At 43.0% G+C, this 25,885-nt stretch overlaps 1 protein-coding gene across 1 annotated transcript in view; it reads left to right on the forward strand.

Moving 5' to 3' along the window:
• LOC126269481 (peroxidase-like) overlaps window positions 1–25,885 on the forward strand; it is a 188,311-nt gene that overhangs the window by 119,423 nt on the left and 43,003 nt on the right. Inside the window, exons 10-11 of the mRNA XM_049973997.1 lie at window positions 10,306–10,492; window positions 21,805–22,002. Of these exons, the coding sequence (XP_049829954.1) occupies window positions 10,306–10,492; window positions 21,805–22,002 (385 nt within the window). The remainder of the gene's footprint in view (window positions 1–10,305; window positions 10,493–21,804; window positions 22,003–25,885) is intronic.

A 25,885-nucleotide genomic window follows, 5' to 3' on the forward strand; every position in this document is an offset into this window, starting at 1 on the left:
TTTGATTAAATAGTCATTTCAGATATGTAATAATTTAAGTATTAAGAATGAATTACTTCAAAGGAACAACAAAATACTAAGGTAAGGCTGAATTAAAATATCCAAGACATCAATACACAGATTTATCAAAGCACATAAAAGTAATTAGTAGAATTGTATAAAAGTTAAAATTCTTTCTTTTACCAGATTAAGTAATTTAAACAGTTGTCAAATATTACTTTGAAACAGTTAATTGAGAATTTTGTATTGGTAATGCAAAAAAATCGCAATGACTGTGATTAATCAGCAAGAAATGAACTTTCCATTTAAGAGAAAATGTAGCTATTCTGTCAGGCAAATATTATCTTCGTTTATTGTATACTTTCATTTATGATATGATTCTCGGTATTTAGGACGTTAGGCTACAGACTCTGTTTATGTTAACAATGACTTAATGACCTTTATAGAACTATATTTAAGGTTCACACACGTAATGTACTGTCCAAAGATAACTCTAAGACACTGACACGTGTTTTACGGAATGGGGTGTCCGAAATCGTTCAGTCTTACTTTCTGGGAAGCCGCTGGCGCGATGTATTAGCTCAGTGACAATAATAATAGCAATAATACTGACAGTAATAATAATCATGACTCATCTGCCAGTTGCAGACATTTCTTATGCGCACTTTGGCCGAACCGTACTCTTCCTCTAAAATTCTCTGGAAACATTCTCATAATTATCATTGTAATGAGGCCGGCAGGAATTGCATTGCCTCTCACAGCAGTAAAGAATTGCTGCACACATAACCATTTTGCCGTAGCCACACGCACAACTGCGTCCTCTTTCATTCGCAGCTAAATGACGTCCATTTTCTTTCTCTGTTCCGTTGAGACTCGCCACTCACCGTCTGTATTCCAAAGAGTCTACTTTACCATTCAGACAACATCACTGAGTCTATATCAAACAACATCTCTCGCACTGGCTGTGTGCCTACAAAAGGCACAAAAATAGTTTTTAATCATTTGTAAGAAATTATTTTCACAAATTGGCATTGATCATATACATCAAAGAAACAACGAAAACATTCACATTCGTTGAAAAGAATAGCATTGAATAATACAAAATCAATTCATAGTGTAATTTACTTTGTTGTATTGTTACAGAACATATCACGGTTTGTCGCAAAACGAGTTTATCTCCAAGTTTACGCAATATAAATCTGAGCATTACAATCTTTATACTCAACCAGTGAAGCAAATAACCAGCAATTGCGCGTTGCCTTCTGTAATTTTGTTTTTATAGTAATTTGAACTTACCTATTTTTAAAAGCACTAATTATTTCCAGTATAATAATGATACTAGTACCAATAACAATGAAAGGTGAAAAAAATTGACCAAATTGTACGAACATTGTTAGTTCAATTTATATCCACAGGATGTAACGAATATCTCAGAAATGAAACTAATGGAATGTGATAGACTCTAAATTATCAAACAGCGCTTCATAAATCTCGGGGAGGAAAGAAGCATCGAATAAAAATATGACTCTGGATTTCCCACTCATTAGCAATAATTTGGTGTCGATGGATGTATATAAATATACAAAATAAGATGAGGGCATTATGTGTACGGAACAGAAAAACGCAATTAAGAAAACAAGAGCAACCTACAGTGCACTCCAAAATGCCAGATTTCACAGGGCGTGATGAACCGAATGAGCTAGAAGTCTAGGAAAAAGGGCAAATTTATTAAACGCAGTTATCATTTGTAACAAAGAGAAAACTTAGAGTGAACGGATACCTCACCGTGGAAGCAGAGGAACAACAAGAAAGACGGAAAAGGAAGAAATGGCAGAAGGCAGAACAAGATAAAGAAACGGAAGAGTTCGTTAACTATTACACTAGAATTTATAGACACGGCTGAAACATATGAATACTTTGGAGACGTTATTTCCAGCAAGAACTAAAAAGTAGTGGTGCTGGTTAAAGAATAAAAACCAGCCCACCAGAAAAAATAGTATGGAAATCTCATTCTATTTTTTTTAAAAAAAAGATGGCCATAACACGTCACTTAGTTAATATGTTTGTGTACCCGATGGCAAAACTAAAATCCTGGAAAATATGAAAACATTCAGGAAAGTAGTTAAATACACATAAGAGGATTTTTTCTTCCATTTATAAATTGTTTCAGAAACCAGGTGCATAATATTATGGTATAGAACAGATGTCAATGGTGACTTGTGCTCCTAAAGCTTTTCTTCGAAAGTGAGAGCGAGTTAATAGGCGTGAATATTCCCCAGTGACCTCTAAACCCCTATCATCATGCAGATGTATGCACCACAGACGGGTCGTCAGTGTCAGAACAATGGAGTAAAAATGAGTCAAAGATAATTGCTACGCCGTATATACAATGTATTCCGCCAAAGAAATTCAAATTAGATTATAACAAAGGCGTGCCACTTGATACATACTGTTCTTACGGCGTAGACTATCTCTTCTGGCTGTACGCTTTAACTCAGTTCGGATCCTGTGCTGTGAGATGTGCAGTAAACACTCACGAGTTTCCCAAGGAGACTAAATATCTGCAGCATTGTGTGCAAATTAAGCAGTAAATATACACAATACTGCAGGTAGTTGCCCCGTACTGCGGTGCATAGCTATCGAGACCACGTGAAGTAGAAATGCAGGTAGTCTTTGTTATGCCCCCCCCCCCCCCACCTCCAGTTACCCAAAAGGTACTGCATATTTCAACAAAAGTTTAGCATCATGTACTTATTTCGAAGTTCGTGGCACAGAAAACAAAAATTGGGCCCGAGGCAGGCTGTATATTCGTTTTCAATGTGGGCATATCGCCAAATAAAAAAAAAAAGAAATTGCAAGGACAGAATCGTCTGTTTCCCATGGGTTTTTTACGTAGCACTGCTGAATAACGTCAGCACATGGTGGAACATCCCCTTGCTCAGATGCAGACATGAAACTCCCGCGGCAAGAGATCATCATTTCAGCCCTGGTCCAAATTTTTCCACTCTTCAATGGGGCTTGTGCGTAAGACGTACAGAGTACGTGGTCGTTTTCGACGTCCAAAAGCAGTTCGTTTCAATCGGTTCCACAAATGTTCGATTGGCTTCATATCCGTGGAATTGATATGTCACACCATTATAGTGAGCCTAGAACGTTAAAGGAACGTGTTAACGAAAACAGCACGACGAGCACACGAGCTGTCACCAAAATGTTGCCGATACGGTCCCGCTTTTGGTTGCAGAATCTCATCCCTTTACCGTGGAGCAGTGAGAAAGCGTTCAACAACCACGGCAGGTGCACGGGGACCCATGTAATGCCATCCCAGAACATCACCCCACGTATAGGATACAGTGTTCAAGTTGTTCGATGGTACTAGGTTGCCTCTTAGCACGTTGTCTACGATTATCAGGATACAAAGAGATTCAAGTTTCGTGCATAAACACCACCAACACTGGGGAGACTATTCTGCATTATTTATTGCCCATCTCTAACGGAGTCGATGGTGTTGTGGTTTACGACATGGAGCTCGCAATGGTCGTCAGAAATGGAGATTCACGTCATGCAATCGTTTCCTAAGAAAACACAACGTCCTGTAGCTTCTTCGAATGCCGAATTCAGTTCTGGAGCACTCAGGCCACGTTTCCTTTGACTCAAATGTCGCAGAGATCGATCACCCTGGGATGGACGACCTGAACGGTGTACGTCCTCGACACTACCTGTCAACTGGAGCCGATTCCATCTCCACACCATATCACTTCGACCCCGGTGCACACGTCGAGCAACTTCCCGGTTGACAGTTCTTCTGCTCGTAATATGATGATGTGGACCCGATCACTGGTCACGAGTGCCCTTTGTGGCACGATAGATGTTCACTGTACTGTCCCACACATGTATCTGTTACGTCCCTTCTCGTGCTTTAATTTCAGCTGAAGTACTGCAATACATTCCGAGTGCTGTGTTTTACCCGCAGGTAGCGCTCGTGATAACTATGTGTGTGCGTATAAACAACGTCCGAGGCGACCTTCCGATCGATATGGGAACAAATTGGTATTGATTGACAGATTGGATGTTCTCCTGAGGGATATCCGTCCAATTGGCGCGTTAGATCGTCAAAATCGTGGGCTGGTTGGAGGGCCCTGCCCAGAATGCTCCACAAGTTCTCAGTCGGGTAGAGATCCGGTGACCTTTCTGGCCAACGTGGTGTTTGGCAAACACGAACACAAGCATTAGAAACCCTCGCCGTGTGCGGGTGGGCATTATCAAGCTCAAATGTAAGCCCAAGATGGCTTGCCATGGAAATGAAAATGGAAATGAGCGTTTGGCGTCATTGGCCGGGAGGCCCCTTGCGGGGCAGGTCAGGCCGCCTTGGCGCTGATCTTATTACACTAGACGACTTGCGCGTCGGATGAGGATGAAATGATGATGAAGAAAACACAACACCCAATCCCTCAAGAGGAGGGAATCGAACCGGGGCCCGTAGGAGGGCAATACGTCACACTGACCACTCAGCTATCGGGCCGGACATGGCTTGCCATAAAGAGCAACAAAACGGGGCGTAGAATATCGTCGACGTACTGCTGTGCTGTAAGTGTGCCGTGGATGACAACCAAAGAGGTCCTCCTGTGAAATGAAGTGGCACCCCAGACCATCACTACTAGTTGTCGGTTCGTATAGTGGGTGACAAATCAGGTTGGTATCCCACCTCGTCCGAGGCGTCTCCAGACAATTCTTCGGCCTGGAATGACATCAACTAGAGTAGAACTGCCTTTAGTGATCAGTCCCGCTTCGAATTGAGCCCTGTTGACCAACGAAGACGTGTCCGGATACATGACGGTCAATAATTGGATACCAAAATGAAAGCCATCTTCATATGGTACGAGAACCAGGGGTGATGGTCTGGGATGCCATTTCTTTGTTGTTATCCGCGACACCCTTACAGGATATCGGTATGTCAACGATATTCTATGCTCCGTTTTGTTGCGCTTTATGGCAAGCCATCCTGGGTGATAATGCCCACCCGCACAGAGCGAGAGATTCTACTGCTTGTCTTGTGCTTGCCAAATCCTACCTTCGCCAGCGAGGTCACCGTATGTCCCCCCATTTGAGAACGTGTAGAGTACTATGGACAAGTCTCTTCAACCAGCCCGAGATTTTGACGATCTAACGCGCCAATTGGACATAACTTTATAAGCAGTCCCTGAATAAGCTATCCAACAACTCTTGTCACTCAATGCCAAGCCGAAAAACTTCTTATATTATGGCAAGAGATGGACCAATGCGTTATTGACTTGTTCAATTTGTGTCCAGTAAATTATCAAATTTTTCTGAAATTGTAATCATTTACGAGGGTTGGGACTTTAATAGTGTCAACTATTTATTTACAGGTCGTACAAAATAGATACGTGTTTCGAAGTTTTACTGACCTTTAAAGTAGTCACCAACATTGTGTATAACCCGTTGCCAGCGACGTGGAAGTCGTAGGATACTGTTAGTAGTGTCAGTTGTGTTGACAGTTCGAGCTGCGCGGTCTATTGTCCGACGAATTTGTAGCAATTCTGAAGCGAATGCCGTGAAGTGTTAGAAATCGAATTGAACTCACGAGGGCTTAAGCCAGGGGAGTGCAGTTGGTGGTATAGCACTTAGCAGCCCCATTAGTCAAACAGATCAGTAACAGCTTGCACTGTATGTGCTTGAGCATTGTCCTGCAAAATGATGGTCAGGTCCTTCAGAAAGTGTCATCACTTCTGTCTTTGAGCTGGTCGTAGGTTGTGTTCCAAAAACATCCTTATTGCTTCAGCTCTATGCCAGAGTTCATCAATAGTAGTGCTGGCCAATCGTTGTGTGTCCGTCACTTGACAACGCATGGCCAGATTTTTTCAATAGCTGAGGAGTCTGTAGAACTTCCTGATGAGGGTAACAGTCAAACAACCTCTTTATTGAGGTAGGTCGTCGCAGAAAGGTCGAAATGTCGCCTTCCGTTATCTTGTTCAAAGACGGAGGCATCGAAGACAGGGAACAAATGGTTCAAATGGCTCTGAGTACTATGCGACTTATTTCGGAGGTCATCAGTCGCCTAGAACTTAGAACTAATTAAACCGAACTAACCTAAGGACATCACACACATCCATACCCGAGGCAGGATTCGAACCTGCGACCGTAGCGGTCGCTCGGTTCCAGACTGTAGCGCCCAGAACCGCACGGTCACTCCAGCAGGCCGACAGGGAACAGTGATAGGTCTTAACTTGTCCGTAGTATGCGCCTGATGACCAAATTACCTACTATGCGAAACAGAGATGATCGTGTTGTGTACCCAATGAAACCCCATACCTTCACGGTAGTTGCTTGTAACATTTGTCTACTGTCGATTGTATAACATGCACTTTTATCTCTTGACCACAGTATTTATTCTCTTTATTCTCACGCGTTTCGGCCTTCGCCATTTTCAAAGGCTACAAAGATACAGGATGTTTAAGAAGAATATACGTACTTCAAAGAATTGTGCTATCAAAACTATCCATCTCTACGCCACGGCTCGGTTACTGGTAACCACTTTGGACATCCGATCACGCCTCCAGTGCCAGTTCAAATGTGCATATGTCACTAATACACAATTCAAATTCTCGCACATTTCTGAATAAAGTATAGGAAGATTATTGTAATACAGTTTCGTCATTTTAGCCCCGCCAGGCGTAATTATGTCGTTAAAGGCTACAGTGTCTGTTTTGATGAAATAACTATATTCATTACACTGTGTCTGGGCTCAGCCATTCCTTTCTTTTCCTTATGTTACCATAAAGACGTCGTTTCTCGTCACCAGTATCGATAGATGATGGGATTGGTCGGTGCTGTTCATGAGCCAGTTGATGACGAGCATGTAGAGATGTACAGTCGTGGACAAAACGAGCGAGACCCCTCGCCTTTTCGTTATGCTGACCCGCACAGCTTTAAAGTTTGCTACACAGCATAACAGGCAAGGCGACGAAGTGCTACCAACATACTATGTAGGTTCGCTCAGCTGATGTGCTGAGATAGCTAGCACTGGAGAAACTCGCGCTTCGAAGACGCCACAGCATCGTCTGCCACCACTTCGTGGGAAACGAAATACCTCAAGTATAAGCCAATGTGTTGTATTCACATATCTTGACTATAAATTGGATCTAAAGTGAGGTTATTGATAGTACGTATGCTCAGACTGCGAATCTAACATCATGAATAAGACAAGGGGAAATGAGTTAGGCGTTCTTCCTCTTCCGTAACATCAAATATATTTTAGTTATTCTTTATTAAATGGACTGCGCAGAAAATCATTCACCAGAAGTGAATCACGTTTTAGCAACACCAGATGATATTAACAGCTTGCCGGCACGGGTTAGACGTGCGCTCAATGGCGTCATGTCGCGGACGCCGTTGAGCGTCATATGGCGGACCGCGCAGCTGCTTGCGCCGTCAGTTCTAATCCTTCCCCGGGCATGGACATGTGTTAGGTTAGGTAGGTTGAAGTAGTTCTAGATCTAGGGGACTGATGACCTAAGCAGTTTGGTGGCATAGTTCTTAGAGCCATTTTCTGACCTTTCGCGTAAATTTTCTTTACATAAACGGCCGTAGCTTTAGATTGCGTTGACATAGCTCACTTTTTTACACCACCCAGGGACCGTATACCGCAGGAAGTGCGATACATTTCCGCTTATTATGTCCACCCGTACTCGAGGTAAACGGGTGTTAAGGGTAGGGTAGACAGATAGACGGTCAAGAAAGTGAGACTAGTAAGGTTCCATGTTTACCGATTTACGTGACGGAATCGTAACAACGAAAATAGCTACCACAGTTACTGAAGATGAGGGCCACATAATAATTTCCCCTGCTCTTTATTCGAAATGTTCCAGTTGCAGTCGATACATCAGCATATTAATCGTAGCTACGCTTTCGATCCAAATCACGTTTACAGGAATGCAAATAAAATCCATTTGCCTATACACTATTAAATGCCACCGCGTTTTAGATGTGCTAGCATTCCCATTGCTTGCTAACTTAAAGAACACTTCGGCTAATGAACGTTTTCTGGCTGTGACACGTCTAATGGAGAATTCGAAACATTGTAGAATACGTTTGGCAGTTACGTCGCCGTTAATTTCCTGGAGTGGTGCAGAATTATCCTATTAAATTTACTCGCTAATAACAGTTTTTTGTTATTTCGATAAACATACCGAATTATTGTCACATAAGCGGTGACATAAACTTAGACAATTCATGTTTTTGAGTCTAGAAATCTGTATGCAACAGGAACTGCAGATCATTTTGCCATTTTCATTGCAAAATTGTCGGCTTATTCATTCCTGGGGTAATAATAGAGGGCTGTTTGCATGGGTTGTCTGCTAGCGTAGTGAAAGGTGTTTGCTACTGCAAGGGAGGTCTGGTTTGTTTTCGATTCTAATCTCGATGGAGGCAGATAGACTATCAGTAAAGGAATTGTAAGAAATTCCCCCCAATACGTTTTATTGCTACCTTTATTTTATACCGGCGCCCTGTGGATGTCGATATGAAACTCTTGTAGAATTTCATACTTGCTACTGCCTACTTTTTCCGATTCTGTCAATACTTGAATTTACTTAAGTGTGGGTCCGCTGCTCGTGGTCTCGCGGTAGTATCTCGCTTCCCGAGCACGAGGTCCCGGGTTCGATTCCCGGCGGGGTCAGGGATTTTTCCTGCCTCGAGATGACTGGGTGTCGTTGTGTCGTCTTCATCACCATCATTCATCCCCATTACGGACGGAGGAAGGCAATGGATAACCTCATCTCCCACATCGTTCCCCTACGCTCCGTCACGGAGTATGGGACTTCATCATCGTCATCATCGTGGCACTGAATGATTTTTAACTGAATTTCGTGATGAATCTTCACGCATTGCTAAATTTGCACACTTTTATGGTAGGTCAGCAACGGTATACCAGTATGACTGGTCTGAACGTTGACACAGACCATTTCGCGGCCGAATGCGCATAATATTTTGCTAATTCGTAACGATCTAGGTACTTTGTCTTACTAAAACAGTTATGTTATCTCGATAAGCTGAAATTCATTTTTATTAGTACAGTTCATCCTAATTAGCGTTTCTTCTTTCATTTATATCTTATATTTAGGTATTGTTGTTAACATACTAATCAGTATTGATATAGTCTTACACATTATTGAAACAGTCTGACAAATTTCGGATAGTTTTTCAGTTTCACGCCTGTGCATAGTATGTTGGTAGCACTTCGTCGCCTTGCCTGTTATGCTGTGTAGCAGACCTTAAAGCTGTGCGGATCAGCATAACGAAAAGGCGAGGGGTCTTGCTCGTTTTGTCCACGACTGTACATATGGCCTCCCGTTGACCATTCAGTACCCATATACTCAATTTTCGAACCTTCCCCATTGAACGCAATTCTCGCACAATCGTGAAATGACCACAGTTCACCTCATTTGCCAGTTCTCGAATACACTGATATGGATCAATGTGGATTAATGCGTTTAAAATGATCTTCATCAAATCCCGTAGGTCTTCCTGAACGTGTAGAGTCACTATTGTCAAAACGACCTACTCAAAACGAGAAAGCCATTTTATGACCGCGTTCTGTCCTCTGGCATTATTCCCGTATACGGCCGCCTCTGCTGCTGTCAACCCTCTATTGAACTCAGATAGAAGAATATGTCGGAAATGTTCCGATTCCCCCACTCCATTTTCCAGATTCCACAGCTCCACTACCTATATCCAAATGACAAAATGACAAAGTATAAACTCGAACAGTGATAGTGAACTACAAATAAAAAATGACTATCGATAAATGAACCCAAATCCACAGGAATGCCAACATACAAAACAAAAACGCTACGAATTTTTGTACCAACTTAATAATTTGTTGTAGAATTTGTTGCATGCCGATATATCCGTAATGTAGAATACGAAAAAAAGGGAATAAATAGGATGATGTTTTTTTTTCCTACTGCTCACAAAAGGAGCAGGAGACAGTACTGAACGAAGCTTGGAGAGTTAAACGGTCAGTTTTTCGGAGTGGCAGTCTGATTATCTCCAACATCGTTGGATATACATTGCAGTTAAATATTTTCCATGTGCACACATTGTACTGGTCATGTATGCTCCTTACGGTTCGAGTAGCGTGCACACGTTTTTTTCCCCATCGACAGAGGCAGAGTCCTCAAATTAGCACTGGTCTTAACATTTTGTTAACGATGTATGAGTTACTGCCAGCAGATGACTCGGACTTCCCTCGCTCGGTAGCGCGCCGCTTTGAGCTGAACCTGCCAACAGATGAACCAGATCACCGGCTACCTGGACGGCTCCAACATCTACGGCTCCAGCGACGACGCCCAAAGGGAGCTTCGCGAGTTCCGCGGCGGCAGGCTGCGCATCCAGAACTTCCACGGCAAGGCCATGCTGCCCGAGAACAGGGACGAGTGCACCGACGACTTCGACCAGCTCGCCTGCTTCAAAGCTGGTACGTAGCCTTTCCGGTGGGGCTTTCTGCACGTGCACATGTTCAGCCTGGAGCTAACCGAGCACGGCGTTTCCCTCAAGTCAGCTATTCGATCAAGTACCACCTTGTCACTCCTTCCAATCCTCTTTCACCTTAAAACCAATTCCGTATCATTTATCACCGAGTGCTAACAGTACAACACCGTCTTTCACACAGTCCATTCTTTCCAAGTAAGAAAACTCTTTCTCCTTTTAACAAGTCTACACATTTACTCTCTATCGTACATTCTTACATCCAGTCACAGCATCCTAACACCATCCCGTATTCTACACTATACATACGAGGGTCATTCCGAAACTAATGCCTTACATTACTTTGATGGAATCTAAAACAAATACAGAATGCACGATAATTCAGTTAAATAGAGCAAGATTTCATTTGCGTACCGTCATTTTTCAACATCGTCACGATCGATCATTATGCATTTTTGCCAGTGATTGATAAGAGCCTGCATGCTACACGCTGGCCGCGGTGGCCGAGGGGTTCTAGGCGCTTCAGTCCGGAACTGGGCCACTGCTACGGTCGCAGGTTAGAATCCTGCCTCGGGCATGGTTGTGTGTAATAGGTTAGTTATGTTTAAGTAGTTCTAAGTTCAAGGGGACTGATGACCTCCGATGTTAAGTCTCATTCTTTTTTCTTTGCATGCTACACTCGTCAAAAACAAGAAGTGTCTAGCTCATAGCTTTGACGACAGCATCAAGACCAGAAAAATATTGGAGAAGAGAGCTGGAAGTCTGAAGGCACTAAATCAGGACTGCACGCTGGATATTGTATGGCAACCAAGACAAATTTTGCAATAATTTCCAAGGTCGCAAAACGTCTGAGAGGCGTGGCGTTATCGTGTAGCATGCGCAAGTTTCTTTACTTTACTGTCATAATTTCGGATTCGGGTTTTCCGTTTCATCAGTGTCATCTTATGGTGTTTTGAACTGATGATTGCTCTAGACTCCAACATGTCCAAAACAACATATCACTTTGCCTGGAGGTAGTATTTTCCTGATCTGTTGAAGAATTTGTACGTCGCCATTCATTGGACTTTAACCATGCCCGTGGATACAACTGTTGGGGGACCCTTAAACTGCTCTCACTTTGACCGTGCGCCGTGTCCACGCCACGTACCTGGTACTCCGACGGCGATCGTATTATTTCTGCTCCACACTGCTGCTGACTTGCCTGAATTATGAATATAAATATGCAAACGGGTTTAAGGAAGCCGTTCAACAGTAAACACTAAAAACAACACTGTCCTACCTCTGGTATGAACAATTATATTCTGAGACGATAAGAAAATAGCAGGCTGCACGGTTTACATACTAACTCGTAAGTGTTGATGCCAATTAACATTATTCCTAATTGATGAGAGGTCATAATTATCGTTCCCTTATTATTGTACAGTATTCTTGACGATTTGAATGTCTGTCACTATTGTACTTCACGCCGTCACTCGTATTTCACAGCCTTACTCTGGCCGAACCTGCGGTGATAGATACACGGGCAATCCAATGGTGATGGCTCTGAGCACTATGGGACTCAACTGCTGTGGTCATCAGTCCCCTAGAACTTAGAACTACTTAAACCTAACTAACCTAAGGACATCACACACATCCATGCCCGAGGCAGGATTCGAACCTGCGACCGTAGCAGTCGCACGGTTCCGGACTGCGCGCCTAGAACCGCGAGACCACCGCGGCCGGCCCAATGGTGATGATTACCTGTCCACAATTATCACTTGGACGAGCGTACGCGTAACCGACACGACGCGGACTATTGTTGAAGATGCGGAAGCCGAATGGTCGAATGAAGTTCTAACGCTCACCAAGTACACACAGATATCTGTTATCAGTCCTCCTTGACTCTTGTAATAATATAACATGGCTGACTGTTGATGATGCGGAAACGCGATGACCGAACGCATATTCTCACGCTGGCTAGAAGGCACTGGCACTTGACTGCTCTCCTTTGTGGTAAACTATTTTATTGATTCACATTAGTTTCATTCTGGGAGGCCGAACACGACGTGGATGATTGTTGTCGTAAGGTACGACACGCGAACGGACGGATACTCAAATACGTTGTCGACGGCACTGCTCATACTTAATTACTTATTTACGCACTTTTCACTAAATCCTCTTCCGTATCTCTTTACTTCAAAATAATAGTACTTGTAGCCACACTTCCATAATAGTGCCTTTCCCATGCAGAGCTACCCTCAACACAATATAGCAGCTCCGTCTCCCGTGCACGATCCTGCAATATAGCCGCTCGCAAAGATACTCCGCAACCAAGCCAGCGATATGACAATACGCTTTCAGACTGTCTTTTGATTCTGGCTCGTAGTTATGACACCACGTTTCACCTAAGTTGATGCTGGAGTTCAGAACATTGTCACGTCCTACCTTGTATTGGTTCAACAGGTGCCTAGGAATTTTTATGCAATGAATTTTCGGGCATTGTGCAGGTTTTTGCAGGACCAATGTCGCACACACTTTGTAATAACCTAGGTTGGTTAACATCTAGGCATAACTACCGGCAATCAAGTGTGCACCCAATTCCTTTATCATAATGCACCCGTCATTCTGGATGACTTCTCGAGAATCTGTACATTATGAACAGGGTTGACTCGTCGTGTGCATCCTTTTCATCGCTACTGAAGAGCAGTATTCATTGTCTCGTATTACTCTCGTTTACAGTATTGTCTCAGTACGCCTGCCAGAGTGGCCGAGCGGTTCTAGACGCATCAGTCCGGAACCGCGCGAGCGCTACGGTCGCAGGTTCGAATCCTGCCTCGGTCATGGATGTGTGTGCTGTCCTTAGGTTAGTTAGGTTTAAGTAGTTCCAAGTTCAAGGGGACTGATGACCTCAGCAGTTAAGTCCCATAGTGCTCAGAGCCATTTGAACCATTTTGATGCCGTCACTGTCAGGGAAGACATCAAGTATAAAGGGATGTACATGGTCCTCAATAATGTTCACGTAGTCCGCAGCTGTCATTGTGGCTTCGATTACTACCACAGAGCCCATGGAGGCCCAAGTGAATGTCTCCCACAGCAAAATACTGCCCTCAGCTACCTTCGCCCGTGGTGCGGTACCTGATCCGATCAGCCGTTCACATAGACGACGGCATATGCGGACTTAAGCACCGACCTGGTGAAACAAGAAACATGACTCATACGACCAAGTGATGCTCTTCCATTTATTCACGGTACACTCTCGATGATCCCGTTCCTACTGCAATCGTAACTGACTATGACATTGAGTCAACGTGGGAGCACGTACGGGTTGTGTGCTGTGGAACTTCATGTCCAACAACGTTCGCTGGTCGGTGTGTTTCCAAACACTTGTGCCTACAGCAGTGTTATAGTCTGTCATCATATCTGTCACAGATCGCCGCTTATCCTATTTTGCGGAGCGGGCAAACCCCTGACCTCCACATTCTGTGATGCGACATGCAGAACACATGGCGCCTACTCGTGGTTTCTTCGTCCTTCAGCCAATTTTGACAGAGGCTCACGGCAATTACAAGGGAACCAGATTCGCAAATTCCAAGGCGTCGGGCGATAACAATCTGCTCTTTCTCAGTCTCTAATGACAGTGAATTTCCCCATTTGCGGCCGTCTCTAGAATGGTACCGCATTTGTTTCTACTCCACTTAATCGGTGGGGATGCGACAGCATTCATATCTTTATTCATTTCAGAGATATAGAGTTTCAAAGTTACCCTACTACATGTAAAATTCCGTATGAGGTGAAATGTAAATAATAAATAACCGCGGCAAATTGCTCAAATTTTGAAAGTATATTCTCGTGTCATATATCTAGAAGATCCTACGCCCTGTTTTCAAAAATCTCTATCCGTTATCGAGAAACACTCCAAAAGTTTTCTTTTTGGGTACCAAAACCCAACCGTGGATTTCGAGACAGCTGTGGACAGCAAATGGCTGTAATATTTACAATGTATTCCTAAGAACCCGATGTCGAAAAACTTGAAAATTTTCTTCATATCTTTATCCGTTTCCGAGATTCCAAGGTTCAAATTTACCCTACTCGTAAACGTAAAATACGTACGTAAAATCCTGAGCGAAGCGAAAACGCAGTTTGTAAAGTGACGTAGCACGGAGAAGCATGCTCCGTTATTTTTTGGGGACCCGATATTCTAGTACTGAAGCACATACAAAATTTTTGTGCACGTAAAATCCGTTCCGAGGTGTAAAATCAGTTTTGCATTATTTCAATTTCAAATAAGTGAGTATCTAAATTTTACTAACCTATACATTTCTTTTCATATAAGTTACACTCCCTGCTGTAGCAGAGAAAAGAAGGCAACCAGCGAAAAAATGCTCCTATTGGAGCACAAAAAATGTAAATATATTCCTGTTTATTTAAAAGACTGACTGAAAAGTGGAGTATCAGCTGCCTCATTCTGCCTTCTTTAGCACCTTTAAAAATTTCCCAAATATTCTGACATGCGAACATATCACCGCTTTATTAAGCAGAGAGAAAAGACGACAGCGGCAGGGGCAAAGAGACGAAAAAATTAAAAATACAGGAAAATAGTAGACAGTGGTTGTGTTAGAGAAGGAGATAATAGCAGTGTGAGAAAAGAGAGGGAAATAGTGGCAGTGGAACTTAGTTGACAGTGGCAGAACAATGCTAAGAAAAGAGTGAAGGATACAGTGGCAGGGGGGAGAAATAAAGAGAAAGAGGAAGTGGGTGAGAACCAGTGGTAGTGAGAGATAGAGCATATGAAAATGACAACGGGGAAGAGAGAGATAGTGACAGTGACAAGAGACAGCAACAGTGGAAGGAAGGAATAAGATATTAGCTCTAAGATAGAACAAGAGGGAGACAGTGACATTAGGGGGAGCTGTAGTAGTAGGACAGGGAACAATGACACAGGGAGCAATGACAGAGACACAAAGAGAAAATGTGATTAATGAGTGAGTGAGAAAGAACAACTGAAAGTGGATGGGTATGAGCGACTAACAACGATGGACTAGTGGGTGTGATTGAGTTAGAGTTAGAGGAGCTTGTGGGAGTTTGAGGTGAGCTGCACGTTAAAAAGAGCGCGAATATGTTCGCATGCCAAAACTTTTTGGAAAATTTTTAAAGGTGCTGAGAAGGTAGAATAAGGCACTGGTACCCCACTTTTCACTGAGTCTTTTAAATAAAAAACTGCCTTACCCCATCACGCATCAGCAACGTCACCGGGCGCCATTAAATCATAATGTTTTGTTTCATCAGTGTGGTTTTCATTTCCACAGTACACTCCGAAGTTATCCTGGTGTCCCCTAACGTTCTAAGGGGAAATGTTGCAGAACTCCCCAATCCATCTGGAACTGACGACGTGCTTGTCCTGCTCACTATTCACAAACAACTACTTCATGCTTCAAGATCCATTTCCAACATTCATACCAATGTTATCCAAAACTCCTGCCTCGCCAACGGGAAATAACTAGGATCTGTGGATTCTTACATTCCAAATCACTGACTGTGTTCGTCATGCCGCTTCCTCCTTACAGCAGATCTTATTAGACGCCACAGCCTTTCTTGCCTGTCATACAATGCGTCCACAAGATCTACGCTTGCATCAAATTCGTCGGTTACACTCTACGTTCCTGCTAGCCGAGATAAACACAAGCGCTTGACACAGTCACGTCGATTAAATATTTGGGCGTAATATTGCAGAGCGATATGAAGTGGGATAAGCATGTAATGGCAGTTGTGGGGAAGGCGGATAGTCGTCTTCGGTTCATTGGTAGAATTTTGGGAAGATGTGGTTCGCCTGTACAGGAGAACGCTTATAAAACACTAATACGACCTATTCTTTAGTACTGCTCGAGCGTTTGGGATCCCTATCAGGTCGGATTGAGGGAGGACATAGAAGCAATTCAGAGGCGGGCTGCTAGATTTGTTACTGGTAGGTTTGATCATCACGCGAGTGTTACGGAAATGCTTCAGGAACTCGGGTGGCAGTGTCTGGAGGAAAGGAGGCGTTCTTTTCGTGAATCGATACTGAGGAAATTTAGAGAACCAGCATTTGAGGCTGACTGCAGTACAATTTTACTGCCACCAACTTATATTTCGCGAAAAGACCACAAAGGTAAGATAAGAGAGATAGGGCTCGTTCAGACGCGTATGGGCAGTCATTTTTCCCTCATTCTGTTTGGAAGTGGAACAGGGAGAGACGATGCTAGTTGTGGTACGAGGTACTCTCCGCCACGCAGATTGCGGAGTATGTATGTAGATGTAGACAACAAAATATCAGAAATTTACTGAACGCTAAAAACCCGCAGAAGTGGCACAAAACATGCATCATACGTAACACTACACTCCCAAAAATCCCTCCATTATATGGGAAGTACTCTCGTTCTGTTGCAACTTCCTTCGACACTGACAGTGCCGACGTCGATAGGATCACAGAGCTCACCACTCGCGGCGCAGCGACTACAGCCGACAGCCGTGTTCTGTCTTATTATCAAGCAAGCAGCAGCACCGCTGGAATCAAATGGTTCAAATGGCTCTGAGCACTATCGTAATTAGCATCTGAGGTCATCAGCCCCCTAGAACTTAGAACTACTTACACTTAACTAACCTAAGGACATGCCCGAGGCAGGATTCGAACCTGAGACCCTAGCAGTCGCGCGATTCCAGACTAAAGCGCCTAAAACAGCTCGGTCACAGCGGCCGGCCCTCCAGAATCCCGAATGTTCTATAAAGATGGTAGCTGGAGGGCGGAGTGTCATCCACTTCTTTCAGCCAAATGTTATACACCTGCAACTCATTACTACGATGTATAGTGGGACTGACGTCTAATATTATTTTAATTTATTTCAAACCAAGGAGATTACGTAACCTTACTTTGTCTTGCTGTATTAATATTTCATGAGCGTCAGCTATAAATTTGTCGCAACAGAGAGAAATGTCAGCCAGCGTTAAACAATATTTCTGCGCTCCCTTGAATTATGGGCAAAGACTGCACGTAATAATTTGCTTTTCACACACATTTGGACTAATTAATTACTGTCTCTGAAAAAGATATTAATTTCTGCTCAAGCCACAGTTACTGAGTAACTTCGGCTTGTGTGGTTGCGTTTAAAATACATTTACTGAAAGGAATATACGCCGCGTAACTTAATAAAACGTCGAACTTAATAAACAAATTAACTCTGTAGATTCTATTAAACGTAAGATTCCAGGAATGACTACCGAAGCTAGCAATAATTTAATGCCGTTACGCAAAACCACATTAGCTTCCGCTAGTACTATTAAATTACCAAATTTAACTTTAGGTACTGCAGGATAGGAACTGATGTAAAGAAAATTGGCTGAATCTGAAAAAAAAAAAGGTTCAAATGGCTCTGAGCACTATGGGACTCAATTTCTGAGGTCATCAGTCCCCTAGAACTTAAAACTGCTTAAACCTAACTAACCTAAGGACATCACGCACATCCATGCCCAAGGCAGGATTCGAACCTGCGACCGTAGCGGTCGCGCGGTTCCAGACCGTAGCGCCTAGAACCGCTTTTTTTTAAATTCACCATAAACAGTAACAAAAATGGCTACAATGAAATGACATAAATAAGGTGACAGATAATTGCAGTCATAAATTACAGCATTCAAAGAATGAGTCTTTAGCAGTAGCACAATTTAGCACCTTCACTGTCACCTTCAGCTGGTGGCAGTTCAGCAGCACATTTTCTTCTACTGCAGCCGGTTTCTCATCATCATTTCCCAGACCCAAATTAATCTTTCAGTAAATCCTTGACGTGTGTTCCTTCCAGGATAAATTAAATGGACAGAAGAGAAGTCCCGAACAGCGACATCGCAAAATATTTCACTGCCTTGTCATTTTTGTCAGTTCTAGCCTTCTAAACGCATCGGCCACCTCGGCCGACAAATCTTTACAATAATTATTATATCAATTATAAGCTGCACCTACATTCGTCACAACAAAGGAGGCAATCGTATAGAGGAGCATAAGATCAGACCAGATAAGATAAACCAGTGGTAATGGACGACTCACAGTCGCGTGAAAGCATATATACTAAAACATGAAACAAACCAGGACCGTTAGCGCCATACTGTATGCTTATACTTTGACAAACATGACACTTTACATGAATTATTAACATTGCATGCAACATTTATCTTCTTCATATATATGTAAAATGACTTGAAAATTGTGAATCATTCTTAAATTATTCTGTGATTCTAAAAGAGGCGCCACACAAGGTCTGCAGAACTATTTATAACTGGACTCGTTTGTGTATTCTATCGATGAGTTGGCTTTTCTTCAGTTACGTCACTGTGCTTTTATCAGTTTGTACATTCAATAAATAATGTAGCACCATCAGTACAACACTTTCGGTTCAGCTGGCTACTAGCCTCACTACCACAATAAATATCCCCTTTCCGAAACTCTGAACAAATCTGATCGCAATAAATCCTGTCTGTTGGACACTTTTACAATCGCACTTGATCTTCGTTTTAACTACCTCTTATTCACTACACTCCATGGGACTGCCTAGACCCTTGTTTCCAGCTGCTGTTGTTATTTATTTATTTATTTATTCCTCCAAGGATCATCTCACAATGATACACAATTTTAAAAAAATAATACAATGCCAGTCAGTGGCGAAAATATAACACACAGCATACGGAGCATGCTTTAGGAAGATAGGACAGGTAGCCTTCGAGGATAGAACAGGTGGTCGCCGGCGGCCTTCATTAAGGGCGGTATTAAACTATCAAATTTCTTTGTCAATATCTGATCAAAGATTTGATCAAGTATTCGTCAAATATATTTGACAAAGATCTTTGACGTGGCGCTACAATGTCATCATATTTTTGGTCAAAGTTCAAGATGGCTTACAACAACTTTTTATTAACTGCAACAGTTGCATGTACCACAATTGCACTGTGTGCACCTGCGGAAGAGAAGCGGGGTAAAAAAAGGAAACGTACCTGGGCGAAGCCGTCGGTCTTACGGTCTTACAAAACTTGTTACGTGAGCTTATAATGGAGGACGTCAAGTCGCACATCAGTTACTTAAGAATGGATGAGTATACATTTCAGTTTGTGCTCAGTGAAGTGAATCCTCATATCACAAAGCACAATATTCACTTAAGAACTGCCATATCTACAGAAGACAGGCTCACTGTTAGAAGCCGATTCCTTGCTACAGGAGAGAGTTAAGTTAGGTTAGGTCAGGTCAGGTCAGGTCAGGTCGGGTCTCCAATCTTCTTAATCTATTTTTGTATTCAGGGTGCTTCCTGCTGTAAAGAGCCTCATCAGCTTCATACATCTGTATTAATTTTGTAGTTGTATTTACTGGCAATGTTTATAAAAAACACCACAGATGACTGAACGCTGTAGTGATGCTAGCGCTCCACGTGGTAACATGTCAAATTTCAGTGAACAGAAGACAAGCGACTTCTTTGATCAAATCTACAGCGAGACGTTAGATCTGATCAAATTTATTTAACGACTGACTAGATTTGACAAAGTTCCCTATTACACCATCAAATTTCCTTGACAAAGATATTTGACAAAGAAATTTGATAGTGTAATACTGGCCTCGGGAACCATCGTGCCATATGCCTTAGCTGTCCAAGAAACCCCAAATCAGGATGGCCAGACAGAGCAGCTCCAACCTTACGAATAGGACTCAGTGTCCTAACAACTGCATTGCCTCATTCGTTAATTCCCTAATGAATAATGTTTCTTCATTCAGACACAAAGTGTTTCATGTAACTTGAAATATAAACCATAGTTTCCTTCTTCAATGTGATACTTTCCACCAGAAAAACTAAGCTAACGGACATGACTCTCATGCATTATACATCTTGACATGTGACCCTTGTGTAAGCAGTAAATGGAGTATTGAAATGTGACAAGGTGCTGGAGTTATCCCCTTTCATTACTGTCCACTATTCTGCGTCATCTAAGCAATCTTAGTTGTGTAATATGCATTGTTTGTGAAGAATGTCTTAGCTGCTTTTTAAACAAATATGCTTTAGAAATTTTGTTCTTGCTTTGGAAATTTATTATACAATTTTATCACCGGATATAAAATGCTGTTTTCAGTTTTTTTGTTTGTTAAAAACAAACACAGACAGAGACAAAACTGAACAGACAATTCACAGCACGCGAAATTACACATGTGCTCAAAAAAGGGAAGAGAAAACACCTAATGCTCTTCCTAGTCGGAACAGCACTACCTTCAAAGATCTCGGCTGTTCGTTGTCCTCATCGCTGTAAGTATTTGTCGTCTAATTTCTGGGTGGGTTTCATAACATTTTACACACAGGGCGTTAGGGGTGTAAGTGAAAATGTTGCCGCAAAAGAAGCAGAGTAGGACCGTGGAGTCGGCACGGTAACTCAGCGTGTTGGATCAGAGGGTTAGCTGCCCTCTGTAATTTTAAAAAATTGAGTTAATCGATCAACAACGAACGTAGATGGACGTCTTACGACGTCCGCCCCGAGGAGATGCAACGAGAGAAGAAAGAAAAAAAATGGTGTAGTGATTATGATACTAAACTGGTGATTGGAGGGTCGTGAGTTCAAAACTCGCTTGGACTGTCCATTTTAATTTCCATATTCGGTTCGAGTACCCACAAATGTCAAGAAGTATTGTACTGGAATGTTCTAGAGCTGTATTATACTGTATGTGTTCTGGCCGGAGGCAGTTCGCTCCGCGCTCTTGTATGTGCAAGTGGTAAATAAACCCTCGTTAAGTGAAGTTAGTGTTCGTCATTCATCTCCTTACACCTTCTTCTACGTGACAATATTGTGATCATTGATACCTTAATACATACCAACTTCAGTGTGTTAGTTTTCTTTTTCTCTGCATCTAACAGTCGTCCCACAAACACGTCACGTAAGTTTAAGGTAATGTTTTCTGCACGCTCGTAACTGCACTGCTAACTGGAGTACGCCTGTCGCTATGTCGGTATAGACTCACCGATTTGCGTCTGCGCGTTTACACTTGACCGGCTGACCTGCTGCCCAAGGGCAAAAAAGCATTAATGACTTGCTCTTGCCATAGGTACATGGAAGCACTAACCAACCCAAAAACGTACTACATCTAATAGCTGTAATCGTTAGTCTGCAAGTGAAGTTAATACTGATGTAGCGCTGTTCAGTACACTGCCCTCAGACACCAATAAAAATATCTGCACTTGTACCGCTAACACCCTGTATATTGACGTGTTGTGTGCCTTACGACGAGTGAAGGAGACAGTTTGTTTGGAGAGTGAGAGTGCGCTGATGTTGCAGGCGACTCGCGCGTGAACGAGCAGATCGACCTGGCGGTGGTGCACACGCTGTGGATGCGCGAGCACAACCGCGTGGCGCGCGAGCTGGCGGCGCTGAACCCGCGCTGGAGCGACGAGGCGCTCTTCCAGGAGGCGCGCAGGATCGTCGTGGCCGAGCTGCAGCACATCACCTACAACGAGTTCCTGCCGCTCGTCCTGGGTAAGGCGGCTCACGGCACGCGTCTCTGCTAACCCACCAAGATACCCCTGAGATCCGGAAAGTAGTGCCCTTTCCACTTTCATTTTGCACTGGCCGGCAAAGGAACTGCATATTTATCCATTTACGTGGAATATGCTGAGTTTGGATTCCGCTGAAATGTTGGAACACATGAGGCAATACTGACCCTACGACTTATCTTAAAAAATGCAGTAAGGAAAGGCAAACCTACGTTTCTAGCATTTGCAGACTTAGACAAAGATTTTGACAATATTGACTGGAATACTCTCTTTCAAATTCTGAAGGTGGCAGGGGTAAAATACAGGGAGCGAAAGGTTATTTACAATTTGTACAGAAACCAGATGGCAGTTATAAAAGTCAAGGGGGCACGAAAGGGAAGCAGTGGTTGGGAAGGGAGTGAGACAGGGTTGTAGCCTCTCCCCGATGTTATTCAATCTGTATATTGAGCAAGCAGTAAAGGAAACAAAAGAAAATTTTGAAGTAAGAATTAAAATCCATGGAGAAGAAATAAAAACTTTGAGGTTCGCCGATGACATTGTAATTCTGTCAGAGACAGCAAAGGACATGGAAGAGCAGCTGAACGGAATCGACAGTGTCTTGAAAGGAGGGTATAAGATGAACATCAACAAAAGTAAAACGAGCATAATGGAATGTAGTCGAGTTAAACAGGGCGATGCTGAGGGAATTAGATGAGGAAATGAGACGCTTAAAGTAGTAGAGGAGTTTTGATATTTTGGGAGCAAAATAACTGATGATGGTCGAAGTAGAGAGGATATAAAATGTAGACTGGCAATGGCAGGGAAAGCGCTTCTGAAGAAGAGGAATTTGGTAACATCGAGTATAGATCTAAGTGTCAGGAAGTCGTTTCTGAAAGTATTTGTATGAAGTGTTGTCATGTACGGAAGTGAAACGTGGACGATAAATAGTTTAGACAAGAAGAGAATAGAAGCTTTCGAACTGTGGTGTTGCAGAAGGATGCTGAAGATTAGATGGGTAGATCACGTAACTAATGAGGAGGTATTGAATAGGATTGGGGAGAAGAGAAGTTTGTGGCACAACTTGACTAGAAGAAGGGATCGGTCGGTAGGACATGTTTTGAGGCATCAGTGGATCACAAATTTAGCATTGGAGGGCAGCGTGGAGGGTAAAAATCGTAGAGGGAGACCAAGAGATGAATACACTAAGCAGATTCAGAAGGATGTAGGTTGCAGTAGGTACTGGGAGATGAAGCAGCTTGCACAGGATAGAGTAGCATGGAGAGCTGCATCAAACCAGTCTCAGGACTGAAGACAACAACAACAATATTTAATACATTAAACTTACAGCACAACAAAAACAACAACAACAACAACAACATGCTGAGATCAGCGACTTCCAAAAATATAGGATAATTTTTCTGCTTCAGTCACTTTTTTGCACATAAACTCTAAGAGAAAAGAAAAAGAAAAAACGGTCCACCACGAAGAAGTATGCAAATGGGGCGGAAACCAATAGATCTGTCATATATGTACAGAAAAGCAAATGATTATAATTTCAGAAAAATTGGATGATCTAGTCAAGAGAAAGAGCTTCAAAAAATGAATAAGTCAATAAGGCACTGATTTACCTCTGGCCGTAATACAAGCAGTTATTCGGCTTGGTGCTGATTAATAGGATCGCTGGAAGCCCTCCTGAGTCATATCGTGGAAAGTTCTGTCCAGCTGGCGCCTTAGTTAGTCAAAATCCCGGGCTAGTTGGATGGTCTTGTCCATAATACTTCAGGCGTTCTCAGTTGGGGAGAGACACGGTGACCTTGCTGGCCAAGACAGGGTTTGACAAACACGAAGACAAGCAGTAGAAGCTCTCGCTGTGTGCGGGTGCGCATTATCACCTGGGTGACGTGCCACAGAGTTTAACAAAAGGGGAACAGAATATCGTCGACCTACTGATGTCCAATGAGGATGCCGCGGATGTTAAATAAAGGAGTCCTGCTGTGAAAAGAAATGGCATCCCAGACCGTCACTCCCTTCTGACAGTCAGATAAGAATCCCGCCAGTGTCGGCGCGTCTCCAGACACATATTAGGGAGGAATCTCATTGAATGGAGTAGAACTGTCTCCATTGATGAGTCCCGCCTCGAACTGAGCCTCAGTGACCAGCGAAGACATGTCTGGAGAGGCCCCGGACAGCTGTGTGATATCTACCTGATTGTCGCCGGCCACATTGCCCGACAACCAGGAGTAATGGTGTGGAGTGCCATTTCATTTCACAGTAGAACCACCTTGGCTGTCATCCGCGACACTTACAGCACAGCGATACGTCGACGATATTCTTCGCTCTGTTTTGTTGCCCCGTGGCTTACATTTCCGCAAGATAATGCCCGTTTGCATATGGCGAGAGTTTCTATTGCTTGTCTTCGCGTTTGCCAAACCCTACCTGGGCCAGCAAACTCCTCGGATCTCTTCCCAATTAAGAAGATTTGTTTCATTATGGGCAGGGCCCTCCAACCAGTTTGGCATTTTGACGATCTAACGCGCCAATTGCACGTAATGTGGCACGATATCCCTCTGGGCCAGATTGTAACACCTCTGTTCAGTTTACAGTGATAAAAGCTATAGAAAGAATAATTTAAAATTAAGAATAGAAATTTCAAAGGGGAAAATAGTGTAGAATCAGAGTTCGGTAATTGCAGATCAAAATTATAGTATATCAGCAAGTAGTTTAACGGCTAAATACAGCAAAACCTACGGAAGCTCCGTCATGGAGAAGGCAGTGACGTTAAACTCATGTAATGAAAAACCTATAAAAAGGCCTGGTCGTCATTATTGCCGCCTCTTTTCCTTGATTGTTTCGTTAAAGAGCGGGGAACCCGTGTCAGTCAGTGAGACAGTAATTAGATTGGACTTTATCGTGTTAAGATTCACCATAAACTGTTAGAATATTACGGAGATTAAAAGTGATGTAGTGTACGGTCTCTGACTGTTGGCAGTATTAAGGGGATTTTAGGACTTAGGTGCTAGATTGGAACTTTACGGACAAGCAGACGACAGAAACTCAAATTATCTGCTGATACGAGTGAATTCAGAGGTACCGGTATTCAAATATTAACGTGTGGACTTTTGAAAAGTGTCGTGTGCCGTTAGTTGCGAATCTGGACATAGAGCGCGTGCATATCGGCATTTGCGAACTATTTAGATTCCTCCAGGCTATGAATCTTTTCAATAGACCATCATCCATCACCATCTTAACCCTTGAATATAGAGTGAAATACAAAAGTGTTGCACATATTTCATTTACATAGTACTAATCAGTGAAGGTTTTACGGAACCAAAGCTATTCAGCACCATCTAGCGGAAAGCGTACGCATTAAGTAACACGCTAACTGAAGTGAACGTTTAAGTGTTTTACGGACTGCTTAATATGAGCTTTTGTGGCTCTTTGACGTCCCCACTCCCTCCTAAAGGTGGCGCAGGCTGTCTTAATCATAAAAGGGGAAAGTTTTGCCGGGCAAATTACTAAATAAAAGCGATATTTACAAGACTCGCAGTAATAGCAAAACACAAGGCCCGCGCCTAATCGGAGAGTCGTCGCTGTCACGTCGGGAAGTACAGCCTAAAAACCTACCGACGATACGTATCTAAGAGCAGACGTCGACGTCGAGTACCTGAAAAGGGAACTACAAGAGAGTTTCGGATGCTTCAAGATTCAATAACCCTATCAATCAATGCCAAGCCCAACAAGTGCTTGCATTAGGCCCAGAGGTAGGCGGACGCGTTATTGGCCTGCTCAGTTTGTGAAGCTCTTTCTCTTACATAAATGTCTTAGAGTTTGTTTATGAGCATCACACGTTTCGGCGGCATGCTGTCATCATCAGGTTCTTTACATGT

This window comes from Schistocerca gregaria, chromosome 1 (genome assembly GCF_023897955.1).
Source record: "Schistocerca gregaria isolate iqSchGreg1 chromosome 1, iqSchGreg1.2, whole genome shotgun sequence".
NCBI lineage: Eukaryota > Metazoa > Arthropoda > Insecta > Orthoptera > Acrididae > Schistocerca > Schistocerca gregaria.